The following is a 13977-nucleotide window of genomic DNA, read 5'->3' as shown; positions in this document are numbered from 1 at the left end:
CGCTACCTGCCCCAATTCATAGTAAAGTCAACTGTAACGTTTGGTGGAGGAGGAATGATAATCTGGGGCTGTTTTACATGGTTCGTGCTAGGCCCCTTAGTTCCAGTGAAGGGAAATCTTAATACTACAGCATACAATGACATTCTACATGATTCTGTGATTCTAACTTTGTGGCTACAGTTTGGGGTAGGCCCTTTCCTGTTTCAGCATAACAATGACCCTGTGCACAAAGCAAGGTCCATACAGAATTGGTTTGTCGAGATTGGTGTGGAAGAACGTGACTGGCCTGCACAGAGCCCTGACCTCCACCCAAAGGTGTATGATGGGAACGCTGACTGCCAGCTATGACTAACATCAATGCCCGACCTCACTAATGCTCTTGTTGCTGAATGGAAACAAGTACCCACAGCAATGTTCCAACATCTAGCGGAAAGCTTTCCCGGAAGAGTGGGGGCTGTTATAGCAGCAAAGTGGGGACCAACTCCATATTAATACCCATGATTTTGGAATGAGATGTTCGAGGAGCAGGTGTCCACTAGGGCTGTTGCGGTGACCGTATTATCGTCACACCTGCGCTCACGAGTCATGAAGGTAGTCAAATTCCACGTGACCGTTTAGTCACAGTAATTACACTTCTCTAAGCTCTGATGCTGCTGATAGTCATTAGTAGCCTACCAAACTTGCTTACTGCCTGCCTGGTACTCAGTACCTTATTCTCCCTCTAATCACTCTGACATCAATGCAATTGTAATGTAAAATCAAACACTTCATGAGAGCCCATGAGATCATGTTGCTCAACATTTCTATTGGCTATGTAATTGCGTGAGAAAACAGAGTGATGGCCTCTATTAAAAAGAAGAGGTTCCCATCAACTTTCTATAGGCTAGGCCTACTTGATTTATTTCTCAACTTTCCTAATATTAAGCACATTGCTTATCTTTACAACAGGAGTTTAGCCTACCTGGCTGGCATGAAAATAAACCACAGGAAAAGCGTTCTCCATTCGCTATTTAAGAGCATAGATGACATGTATTTTCCCCCCTGGCCCTGTTTCAAAACAGGTGCATGATAATGGTCCATTCTAAATCAAAACAAATTTCACACATATACTATTTCGTATATTTAAAGACAAGATTAAATCAAGAATAGTGTGATGGGTGACAATATTAGCCTATGACTTGTGAATGATATATTATCACTTGTGAATGATGCCCAGCGTAAGGCAAGAAACGATGCCTTTTTTTTCTCGACTTTTAGAATCATAGTCACACACCTCATGTAGCCCATAGCCCTATATGTGTGGCCTCATGTAGCCCATAGCCCCCTATGTGTGGCCTGCCAGACCTACCTGTCTGGCCTGCGAAACCTAGGCGACTGGTCCAATGTGGCTGAACGACTAGTACTATATGGCAGGCTGACTGTTACTGGCCGGCAGCCCACTGGTCTTATCTGGCAACATCTAGTGGAAAGCCTTTCCAGAAGAGTGGAGGCAATTATATCAACAAAGGGGGGACAAACTCCATATTAATGCCGCTGATATAGAATGAGATGTTCGGCGAGCAGGTGTCCACATACTTTTGGTCATGTAGTGTATATTGTTCATTTAAGGCACATTCTTCCATGCAAATGAAGTTCAAGAACCATCCAGTCCATTAGTGGAATATAAGCGGCAATTAAGCATATAGGAGTACTTATTTCTTTGTTAATCGCTCAACACAGAATAGCCGCACGTGCACACTCCTTTTAAGCACATATTTTGACATGCTTTTGATGACTTAGACTGTGATTGTTTTTTTATACACTAGAATAGGTTTGGTTAAAAATGTGTTTATGTATAGAGCTCTTCTCATTGGGTGGAAAGCGCTGAGTAAGCTATGAGTAGTTTACCTATCAAGAAGAGGCTGTAGAAGAAGATACATCTTTGCATCTGATTGACGATTCATGGTTATTTTTCATCTAGGAAAATTCCACTCCTGGAATGTATTTTTCTTAAAGTTTCTCTCTCACTTCATTTCCAGGTCAAAGGTGATACGTGTTTTTCTACAAACCTTTTGTTGAATGGTGATTGATAAATACTTTTTCTAGTATGTTAGAGATGGGATTCTGCTCAAGGTTGAGCATTTGTTTAGGAATAAGCACTGCATTCTGCTCATTAAGTACAGAATCAGCAAACAAATGCACTTTGGGTGGTTTACATATGTAGTATCTGGTCTTTAACTACCAGATTTTTTAGTCTTACAATTTTGTTTTATGTTATTGGTTGGTTGGATTTATATACAAATTTCCTTGATGCTCGAAGCACTTCATTAACGTTGTACGGGGGAAACACTACATCCATGAGCAATATGTCGTAACCACCTGGGTGATGCCATGGTAGCCATTATGCACCAGACAGCTCACACATCAGCTATCACAGTGCAGAGATGAGGAGAGTGAATCAATTCATGTTGTGTCATTTCTTTGTCTGATTACAAGTCGTTCAGATTGTTTCCTCTTATCCTAAATACAGCCAAAATACAGGGGAACATAAAATACTCATAAAATAACTCAAAACACAGACACCTGAGTAAATAGGTATTCATTTCTTGCTAGAATCATCCTTTAATACATAACACAGCTAATACAAATGGAAAAAAAGATACACCGACCGAGACCAGTATTGTATACCGTTGTTATACTTTCTGTATGCTTTGTAATTGACTTTGGGAGAAAAATAACATGGTTCTCTCATATATTTCTTTGTGGTTCAGTTAGAGATCATTTTATAGACGTTTGAAACCAAATCCATTGAAAAAGGACACGAGTACATAATATACAACAAGGCACTGAGTAAGAATCCTGCATATCTTTGGGTGGAGCTACCGCCCGCGGAGTTCCAGTGAAATGCTGTGGGGTGTCGCTTATGTTAAAGCAACCTTGCAGGAACTTTACGAGAACTTTGCTGGTAGAGGGAAATAATGAAGCACCTTCCAAGCTGGAGATCTTTGAGTATGTACTGCCATATGTTTTTGGTCCAGATGTTTAAAGTAGACGTGATTATTTTGGACCAAGCTGCCCTATCTATATTATAATACACTAAGCTTTCTAAGCTGCGGGAGGGTCTACTAACATTTTGTGCAAATTTTCAGAATTTTTGTCTTGTTTCCAGATTTTTGTGTTTGGAATGGCACTGTTGCTATTGCATCATGTCAATGCCATTACGAAGTAATTTCACTCCCAAGGCAAAGCCTATAAAAGCATGGGTTCAGCTACTCAGTGGGTATAGCAATAATCATGCCCAGACGCAGACGATCTACTTCTCGCCCAGTCCGCAGGAGGCGTAAAGAACTCTTAGGTCCCTAGTTAGAAAGTTAAGTCCCTTCCCTTACTAGCCCATCAGGTAAGTGTCCTTTGGGCTGCAAAGCTCACTAGGCAAAAGTCTTCTAAATAAAAAGGAGGACTTTAAACTAACTACGACCTACAGTATGCTCAATCAGATTAAGTGTTAACCGGCAATAGCAGACATCCACATAGTGGATGTTTTGGCGGTGTTGGAGGTGGAACTGCATTGGAGTAAGCGGTAAGCAGCTGCGGTAAGCAGCTGCTCTTGTGATTGGTAAGCAGCTGCTCTTGTGATCATTGTCATGAAGCCACACCCGCCCCACTCATGTTAGAAGTTCCGAACGAGAATGTGTAGGTTATATAGAACTGATTATCCTCAAATTGAAAAATCATTAAAATGAATGAGGATTTCTATCATCCTATTTGAGGTGTAGATAACATCTCACATTCATTCCAGTGTTCGAACTTGTAAACACAGATGCATATGGGATTTCTGTTCATGCGACTCTGCAGCACCTGGCGATGTACGCTTTAGGAGTAATGCTGGGATCCAATTCTTTATTTGACAGCTCTAATGCCGGTGCCACCTCCGACACAGCAAAAACAGCCGCTATGCAGATGTCGGCTAAATCGGATCTGATTCAAACGAGCTCTCAGGCTAGGATTCAATCAGATCTGCTTCAGCCGACAGCTGACACCTGCCTAGCTGGCGTTTTGGCGGTGTCTGAGGTGTAACTACATTAAGAGCTGTCAAGCCACAATAAGGATTTGTATCAGCCTAATCGAGGTGTAGAGGCTGCATGGGATTATTACAAATGCGACTCGGTCCATCCAATGGCAATTTCCACAATCGCCTACCGCACAGAGCTGCTCGTGGATTTGATGTGGTTCTAGCTCCGACATAGCCAAAACAACCGATATGCAAATGTCGGCTGAAGCGGATCTGAATAAATTGGGCCCTTTCTCTTTTGAATATTTTCATATTTTTTTGGGTTTGGATTGCCACCGCTATGGGAGATGATGCTGTCATAAAGCATTTGATGTAAGTTAAGATGTACATTTGTGGGCCATAATAATTGACTCTACATTCCTAATTACCATGGCAATTAGGCCTCACAATAGTAATATTACATTTGCAACATGCAGTACAGTATAAGCAGCACTGCTACGCTTATAGTCTATGGCAGGCAGTGGGTAAAATCTTCAACAGTATCTCATGGTGACCCACTGCCCTGTTTTCCCCCAACTCTTAAAAGTGAGGTATATAATGAGTTAAATAAGCACGAGTCAAATAAGCACTAGGCCTAAAATCCTTTCAAATAATGCTGTCAAATAAAGCGAGGTATATAATGAGTCAAATAAGCACTAGGCCTGAAACATCGTCCTTTGGAGACACACTGGAGAGGTGGAAATTCCACTTCCACACTTTGAATGCAACCTACATGCAAACTACAAATTTTAGCAGGTCACTTCACGCAAAACTTTATATTTTTGGGGCAGCTAAAACTCTGATTTGGTCAAACAGTACAATATTGATTCCTGCATGAAAGTGTTTGCCTTGCCCCGTTTCTCCCTGTGTGCTCCGAGTAGTCTAGATGGAGACAAGGGAAGAGAAGAATGCAATAATTGTGGAGCATTTAAAAATCCAATCGCAAGAAGAAACCGTAGGCTACTATTGTAGTTTTGGTTTCGAGTTTCCCCTTTCTCAGTGATTAGCCCCAAGTGTGATAGCTTATTTGTACAAAAGTAAATTTTTCTCTATTAAACAAAATAAATCTGCAATTCTGAAGCCCTATTTTGATAGTAATATTCTAGCAACAATAGCCTAATTGTCAATCCAAAATTCATGCCAATCACTCACTGGTTTAGGTATGCCTATTTCACATCAAAATCTATTTATCATGCATTCCTGCTTGGACATGTTAGATGACACAACTTCAGTTGAGAAAATTGGTATACCCAGAAAGCCGAACAAATGTTTGATTTGTAGGAGGGGGAAATTTTCATGAAATCAAATAATTAATTTCCAACGATTTACCGTCTGTAAGGATGGGGTGCCGGTAAGCAGTCTGCTATTTTAAGGGTTTATTTCAAGCACTTTTAACCCTTTAATCACTGTCAATGTTCCCCTTTCAACAATCATTATATATTTAAAAATGCCACTTGAAAATAATTTGAGTATTGAGTTGCATATTTCAATTTCTTGATAATAAAAGAGATGCTTCCTTAACAATCGGCAGGCCCCGAGTATCCCAAAGCTTAGAAGTGGGCGTCCAATTGAGGTTTCATCCATTAGAAGAACCAAACATGGTACTCATGAGTTGGTAGAAGTTTCTCCTAACCGCTGGTTCAGGATCAGATTTTTTTTAAATCTGGGGTTGGGTAATCTGATCCTAGATCTGTGGTTAGGGACAACTTCTACCTTGAGCCTTTATAGATTCTGACTGGCCATGCCCCAACTCCGCACACTCATAGGAACCACCCCAGTAACACTAGTCTCACCCTGTAACAAAAGCCCTTGTCATGGTAGCACGTTAGCATCTTAGCATAAGAAAGACAAAGCTAGCTGGTTAGCAATAAGAGCCACGAGAAAGTCAGTCTGGCCCAGAGTGTTCAAAATCACGTTTCTCCAAAACATTGAGGGAAAGGTGCCCTGACAAGGCTGTCGCAGGACTCAACCTCCCCCAGCCCTCTGCTAAGTGATGAAAGGTGAAAGGTCTTGGACGACACGTCACCAGTTGCTACACTGGCTACCGTAGCTGCTGATGGATGCAGAGTTGCTGTAGCGCTTTTTTACGATCATGCTAATGTATGCTTTCATCAGCTTGGCAATGTCCATAACCTGGGGAAAGAGTGAAGGAGGCGCGGTTAGGACCTTACAGTTGACACAGTCGCTGTATAACAGAAAATGGTTTGCAACACATTCTATGGACGGATAATTATAATACCGTGTACCATTATTACATTGCATTAAAAAACATTCCATTACCACCATGGCTCCTTATAACAGCCTATATAATGCACAAATGGGATCATGGGTGGCTTAACATACCAGACTGGTCTCGAAGAGCAGTTCGCGGCCCTCCACGGCTATTTTGTAGGCATTTGGCAGTGGGGCCCCAAAAGAAAGGATGAGCTCATAGGGGAAGACCTCCAGGGGCCAGGGTTCGCCACGCTTATACACTGAGATGGCCTCCCTGCTCACTCCCAGCCACAGCTCCACTGGGAAGGCCCCGTCACAGGACTAGGAAAGGAGACAAGAAGGAGACATGGTATGAGTAGGAGAAATGGGTCAACGATGGTGATAGATTCACTTATAGAGTTTTCCATTTCGGACCGGATCTGGGCGTTACTTTTTGGTTTCAGTCCAACACTATGCATCCTCATCAAGCTCTTCAATCAGGATTGAGTTCACAAGGCACTAAACGTAACAAAACGGACTGAAACCACAGGGAAATACAAATCAATTAGTTTTCCGGATTTGTATTTATTTATATTTTCCATTGTGTGCCCTAATGAACACAACCTAGGTGTGATAGTGGTAGAGTAGAACAAAAATGCGAAATGACTGAGGGTCCCAGACGAAACGGCTTAAGAAACCCTGTGCTAAAATTGAAATGTAAACCACTATTTGGTAAGGGCCACTCACCTCCACTTCGAAGAGCGTGGATCCGTAGCCGGGCCACTCTTTGACCAGTGCCATGTACTTTACCATGGCCAGCTCCTGGTTCATCCCCTGCAGCTTCTTCCACTTGTCCACCAGGCTGGTTCGTGCTGCTGCTATCTCTTCCCTCATCCAGGCCTCGAGCGTGTTCTCCTCCTCCAACTTCTGGCGGCTCATTGAGCCGCTCCGGAAACTACGCCTTAGCGTTCCCTCCAGGAAGCTGGAGCGCTTCTTCTCCGAGGTTCCATCGGAACGGTCCACCACTGACCCCATGCCCAAACCAGTGGCCGGGGAGAAAGTCTTGGCGGAATTTTGGACGCGGGCACGCAACCGAGTCATAGGGAACACCTGAGACATTTCGGGCACGGTAGCTTGGGGGTTGTAGTCTCCGAGGAGGTATTGTAGTCTCAGGGCAGCCAGGAACTGGAGGGTCTCCTCCGGGGCTGGGTAATGGCCTCTGATCACCGCCTCATGGGCCTGGAGGAGGACAAGAGAAAGAGAGAGGAGGAAAGAGGAAAAAGAGGGGGGGGAGTGAAAGAGATTGTCTTTGACAAGCTGTTATCATCGGATTAACGTTTAGACTGGCAGACACACAGCCAACACAACAATTACGGATCTTGACAATTGAAAGTCTGTAGACCGACCGACAGACAGAAACAGTGTGGATGGATGTTTTTTTTCCGCTGGTTCATACCTGCTCAAACATGAAGGCAAACTCAACACAGTCCTTGGGTACATTATCTGTGTCTAAGAAGCAGTAAAGCTTAAAATAGAACTTCCAGCCTGTCTGGGTCTCATCTTGACTTGCAGAGAGCCTGGAAAAGATGAGTGAGTGTTACTAGTACTGTTCACAGACTCACACACACACACATTCTCACACCAGTTAAGGGCAGTCAGGGTAGGCTAATAAAATAGGTGTTAAATGAAAGAAAAAAGACAAAAATAATTGCCATCCCTTTTGGTTATCTAATGTTTTTTTCTCAATGTTTTTTGTTTTTTTACTACATCCAAATCTCTCGTTGATCTGTTCCTACCTTCCCATCGAGTCACATCGTTGACATGCGCAGCCCTTCCTTACTCCACTCAATGCATAGGCCTTGCTGTTTCTACTAGCTTCACCTGTTGCATTGAGCAGAGTTCAGATTCTGCGCATTCGTATTGTCTTTAAAGCGTCAACCTAATTTGGGCGTGTCTAAAAGCTAGCCAGTGAGCAAAAACAACCGGACAAAATGGACACTATACAGCACCTAAAAGAAATTCCAAGTTGGTGTAGGTTACGTCATAACAGGGAAGTGCTATCAGAGGAAATGACAGAAAATCATCTGATCCTTTAGACGAGAGTGGGGTGAACAAAAAGACTTGCTGAATGGCTGCGCTACCTATAGCTGCCTCCGCTGTTTCAGCTTTTCAACAGGGTACAACAGAAGACTGCTACTGCGACCTCAACAATCACGGATCAGATCACGGATCGATCTGCCGTTAAATGAGCAGCGAAAAACAACATGTCACCATGCACAATCCAAGGTAGCATAAAGGCAAACCGTAAGATTTTGAAGAAGGACCTTATTAGAGAGAGCAACATGTTTAGGGAAACAAGAGTTAGTATTTTGGGGTAATGATGAACGCAGACACTTGGGTGTTTTCGGGTAGGACTACGTCAAACAGAATACAGAAGGATTTGATTGACGCAGCCAGTGATGTAAGGACAGACGAATGGACCTAATTTACAAGTAAAGGTAGGACTAAATGCATTTTCTTTTGCAATTTGCGGGTTAGGCTACTGTTGAATGAACATTAGAGTAACGGTTTATTGGTGTATTCAAACTTGTAAAACGTAAACAGTATGTGTGAAATGACCTGTGCCCACAAACAGTCTCCTGGCTTGTCCACAAACGGAACGAATTATAGCCGGCGTGACAAAGATGCTGTCCATTGAGCACCACAGAGTTAACCTGCCCCAGCGCTATCCATTCATCAGTGCTGAATCCTCAGCTACCGTTATAAAATATTTTTCTTTGTATAGCTTACTTTTCTCATTTTCGCCATTGTTTGGTCGAGTTTGCTTTATTTACCTTGATAAAGTATGTCATATTTTTTATTTCTGCCTTTTATTTCAACATAGATTTATTGTTGGAGCTATCTGTTGTATGGTAAACTTGGGCTTCATCAAGGTTTATTATTGGAGAAATCTGGCTTTGATAATAGCGTGTGCCTACTCAGCCACCGCACGTCACTGACACACACACACTTTAATCACACAAACGTACTTTTCAAACTTGGCAAGGACGTCAGCCACCACTGTGCGGCTCTCAATGGCTTTGTCAGTGGTGTCATTGTGCTCAAACAGGGCAAACATGTTCCTGCTGTCCTCCATGGCCAAGCCCCGTATTAGCTTCTCCACCACCTGGGACACACACACACACACACACACACAGTTATCAACTGTGAAGTAAGCGAAAAAAAACCAAATGAGTCAAAGTAACAAAAATGGGACAAAAAAGTAAACTTTTTGTATTTTACGGTGGTTATCTTCAGCTCACTTACCTCCCGTACACAGATATGTTTTGATTTTGTTTAAGGTTATTGCAGTCCGTTACCCATTAACATTGCCTTTGGATCACCGCCACCCTAAACTCCCAACTTGTTTCCCTCCCCGGCTCTCACCTCTCCGGCGGTGGTGTGAGAGTTGATGGTGATTTTGCAGGAGCCTCCGCCATGGCAGTGCACCGTGGTGGTCATATCCTGGCGCGCCACCACTGCCCGGATCTCCTCCTGGGAGGGTACGTACTCCCGGCCACGCGTCTTCTTCAGGGAATCCAGGCCGAATGAGGCGTAGCGTTCTATCTCCATGCCCGGGAAGAGCTCCCGAGTCCTGGAGGAGAAACAGAGGGAGAGCCCTGTTATGCTGGTGCTTTTGTTGAGTTTTAAGGCTCTGCGATACTAATGAAGCATTACTTTCATGACCTGGAAATAACATTTCAGGGTGCGCTTTACCAGATGTGAATTCTACCTGACCTGCTAGCTAACACCATATTTTACGTCTATGAATGTGACGTGGTCATTTGGTAACACTTTATATGAAGGGGGTATACATAATGCCCTCATAACATAGCCGGTGCACTCAGACTGGTGCGTAAATAGTGTGTCAGGAGGTTGGGTACTGTGACAGTAAAAACATGAATTTCCGTTATACTGATGACTAAAGAGCTATTCGAAGGGACTTTTATTTAAACATGTTTTATGATTGATGATAAATAAATGTGTTATGACGGGTGTTATGAATAGTATTGCAACACTCATAAAGGTGTTATGAATAGTATTGCAACACTCATAAAGGTGTTATGAATAGTATTGCAACACTCATAAAGGTGTTATGAACAATATTGCAACACTCATAAAGGTGTTATGAATAATATTGCAACACTCATAAAGGTGTTATGAATAATATTGCAACACTCATAGGTGTTATGAATAATATTGCAACACTCATAAAGGTGTTATGAATAATATTGCAACACTCATAAAGGTGTTATGAATAATATTGCAACACTCATAAAGGTGTTATGAATAATATTGCAACACTCATAAAGGTGTTATGAATAATATTGCAACACTCATAAAGGTGTTATGAATAGTATTGCAACACTCATAAAGGTGTTATGAACAATATTGCAACACTCATAAAGGTGTTATGAATAATATTGCAACACTCATAAAGGTGTTATGAATAATATTGCAACACTCATAAAGGTGTTATGACGTGTTCCAATAAGGTGTTACCCCCTTCATATAAAGTGCCACTGCTCATTTAGCAGATGGTTTTATGCAAAGTGTTTTACAACCAGCTATCGAAAATACCCAGCATGTGTGGCCCACAACACTCTGATCCCTCTTATGTGTCGTTCAACAGAAATCAAGACGGACCAAATCTCATATTTGCTACAACACTGGGCCCTCTCACCTCTTGAAGTGGAACTTGAGGTACTTGAGGATTCCGCGCGATGGCATGAACGTGCAGCACATGCATGCCAGGATCCTCCAGCTGCACAGGTTCCCAGGGCTGCAGGGCTGTGGGGGGCGAGTGGTCTGCTTGACCAGCTGGCAGTAGAGCTCATCCCTCAGGGGCCTCAGCTCCTGGCCCGTCTGCAGCACACCCTGGATGATGGTCACGGGGTCGGTAACACCCTCCAGGTGCTGCAGCGAGTTGAACATCTTGAGCGCCTCGTCCTGGAGCGTCGTGTAGCCCTTGTTCCTCAGGGCTGCAGAGGGGAAAAGGGGTAGGTAAGGGACAATTATAGATATTAACTCAATATTTTCAAAACAGGACATGTCTAATGTACTTATAGTGTGTGTGTGTGTGTGTTTGTGTGTGGCCCTAGTTTTTCAACGCTGTTTAGGGGAGAGGGAAGAGATTACTGTCAGTTGGTGAAAAGTGAGAGAGAGAGCGAGAGAGAGAGAAATAAAAAGTGTGTGTGTGTGTGTGTGTGTGTGTGTGTGTGTGTGTGAGAGAGAGAGAAGAAGAGAGAGAGAGATACATGTGTGTGCATGTAGAGGGAAAGAAAGAGGTTGCTATCAGTTGGTGATGTTGGTGAGGGAGGGAGCGGGTGCATAATGAAAGGAGCATGCGATCTTACAGCTGATGTGGATGTCTCCGTAGGGCAGGGGCAGCAGTGGCGAGTGGAGCGGGTGGTGACTGTAGCGCAGGATTGGGTTCCTCTTATAGATTTGCTCCACCACCTCAGAGTTCAGACAGTTCTCCTATGGATACAGAATGACATGAGAATCACATCGGAGAGGAGTAAAGGATGATACAATCTAATTATTTCTCGCAAATAAATCTATCACTATTATTTAAATACACATAATCATGGCTGTCATAGATGTTCCTATTTTGCACTTGGATGTTTCCAGAGTGACTTAGTTTTTTATTTAACTTTTATTTAAAAATGATTGAAAAACCTTGATGTCTTGGATGAGCTTCTGGGTGGGGGTGTTGATGGGGGCCTTGGTGTCGATGACGTTCTGCATGGCGCTGGCCCAGCGCGTGGACTCGTTCAGGAGCTTGGTGTAGAGACGGTACGAGTGCTTCCGGCCGTAAACTGTGACGTTCCAGTAACCTGGGAAACGAAAAGAGTGGAGGATTTAAAATTACAATTATATTTACTGAAAATTTATGAATTCAGTCTCAGTTGTTTTGGATATCATCTAGATCCAGGCCTATATGAGCAGGACTATTTTCTAAGTAAGATCAACATGAATCATTTTAACATTAAACCTGTCTTTGATTTTAAACCTGTCTTTGTATTTTATTAAAACAGAAAAAATTATGCTTTTTAGTTAAACAGAAAAATGAAGTAAGGGTATCTTAAAAACTTCTTGAGAATACAGGGGGTGCTGTTTTCGCATTAGCATAATTGCCTCTACAGTTTAAACTGCCTCTTATTCAATTATTGCTGTTACTATATGCATATAACCATATACCATTGGATAGAAAACAAGCTATGGTTTCTAAATCCGTTTCAATTTTGTCTCTGAGTGAAACACAGGTCATTTGACAGCACTTTCCCTGAGCCAGAAGAAGATTGCAAGATGTGTATGCTCGCTTCAACGCTCTGCCTATATATGGTCACGCCACCTATGACCCGAAACACACTTCATTCGTCTTCCTCTGGGTGTCAGGAAGTTGTCAGAGGAGAATTTTTTTGTTTATCTTGTACTGACGTGAAATAAGACCTATTTCTTTAGCGTGACCGACAACTTCCGGTTTTCTGAAACGCGCGTTTTAGAGGTGCAATTGTCTTTTGTTATGCTGACGTTACGGATGAAAACTATCTCCGTCTCGAAGTTTGTTTGATACATGTGACCATATCATCGTAATGTATGTTTTTTCAATATAGTTTAATCAGATTATTTGAATTTTTTCGGGAGTTTTGCCGTGTTCCGTTCTGTGAGTTTTTTAACTTTGGACAGGAACCGTGCCAGTCGACCAGTACCCAGGCTAATTGAAGAGGGAAAGTTGCCATTGTGAATGGATTGAACGACTCATCAGGACTAAGGACACCTTGATCAACATTCTGATGAAAGATCAGCAATAGTAAGACCCAATTTACGATGTTATTTCATATATCTGTCGTGCATGTGAACTGGTCGGGCGCGCCCAGCTGGTTCTGGCTGGCGTGGTTATGCTAATTTAGCGCTACATTTTGTTTTCGCTATAAAACATTTAATAAATCTGAAATATTGTTTGGATTCACCAGATGTTGGGCTTTCAATATCTGTACGCTGTGTATTTTTTCTGAAATGTTTTAAGACAAGTAATTAGTTATATAACGTTGGTCTCTGTAATTGTTCTAGCTGCATCAGCACTATATCAGATTGCAGCTGCAATGTAGAACTGTGATTTATACCTGAAAAATGCACATTTAAAAAAAAAAAACTATGCTATACCATAAATATGTTATCAGACTGTCATCTTATGAATTTGTTTGTTGGTTAGTGGCTATCAATATCTTAGTTTAGCCGAATTGGTGATAGCACCTGATGGAGTAAGAAACTGTTGGAGTAAGAAAATGGTGTCTTTTGCTAACGTGTTTAGCTAATAGATTTACATATTGTGTCTTCCCTGTATAACATTTAAAAAATCTGAAATGGTGGTTTTATTCACAAGATCTGTGTCTTTCATTGGGTGTCTTGGACTTGTGATTTAATGATATTTAGATGCTACTATTTAATTGTGACGCTATGCTAGCGATGCTAATCAGTGTGTGGGGGGGGGGGGTGCTCCCGGATCCGGGTTAGGTACTCTGTAGAGGTTAAGTATAATCTCCTGACTATACATTTACATAAATCTGTTTTCGTTATAAAAAAAATATTTGTTTAGTTTTTCCCCAAATTCAGTTTTCTTAGTTTTGTTTTTCTAAGTTTCTATTTTACAATTTCTTTCAGTTTTTTTCAGTTTTTTGCTCTCAATCACACAGCAACATTGGAAGCCC

General features: G+C 42.2%; 1 protein-coding gene across 1 annotated transcript in view; it reads right to left on the bottom strand.

Moving 5' to 3' along the window:
* Positions 1-2567: 2567 nt before the first annotated feature.
* Positions 2568-13977, bottom strand: part of myo10 (myosin X) — a 262974-nt gene continuing 251564 nt past the window's right edge. Inside the window, exons 33-41 of the mRNA XM_055867578.1 lie at positions 11945-12102; positions 11620-11743; positions 10947-11244; positions 9650-9857; positions 9253-9389; positions 7680-7800; positions 6971-7462; positions 6374-6565; positions 2568-6163 (exon numbers count right to left, since the gene is read on the bottom strand). Of these exons, the coding sequence (XP_055723553.1) occupies positions 6053-6163; positions 6374-6565; positions 6971-7462; positions 7680-7800; positions 9253-9389; positions 9650-9857; positions 10947-11244; positions 11620-11743; positions 11945-12102 (1841 nt within the window). The 3' untranslated portion in view covers positions 2568-6052. The remainder of the gene's footprint in view (positions 6164-6373; positions 6566-6970; positions 7463-7679; positions 7801-9252; positions 9390-9649; positions 9858-10946; positions 11245-11619; positions 11744-11944; positions 12103-13977) is intronic.

The sequence above is a fragment of the Salvelinus fontinalis genome, chromosome 17 (assembly GCF_029448725.1).
Source record: "Salvelinus fontinalis isolate EN_2023a chromosome 17, ASM2944872v1, whole genome shotgun sequence".
Taxonomy (NCBI): Eukaryota; Metazoa; Chordata; class Actinopteri; order Salmoniformes; family Salmonidae; genus Salvelinus; species Salvelinus fontinalis.
Note: the sequence above shows the minus strand (reverse complement) of the source record. Positions and strands in the feature narration are given on the sequence as shown.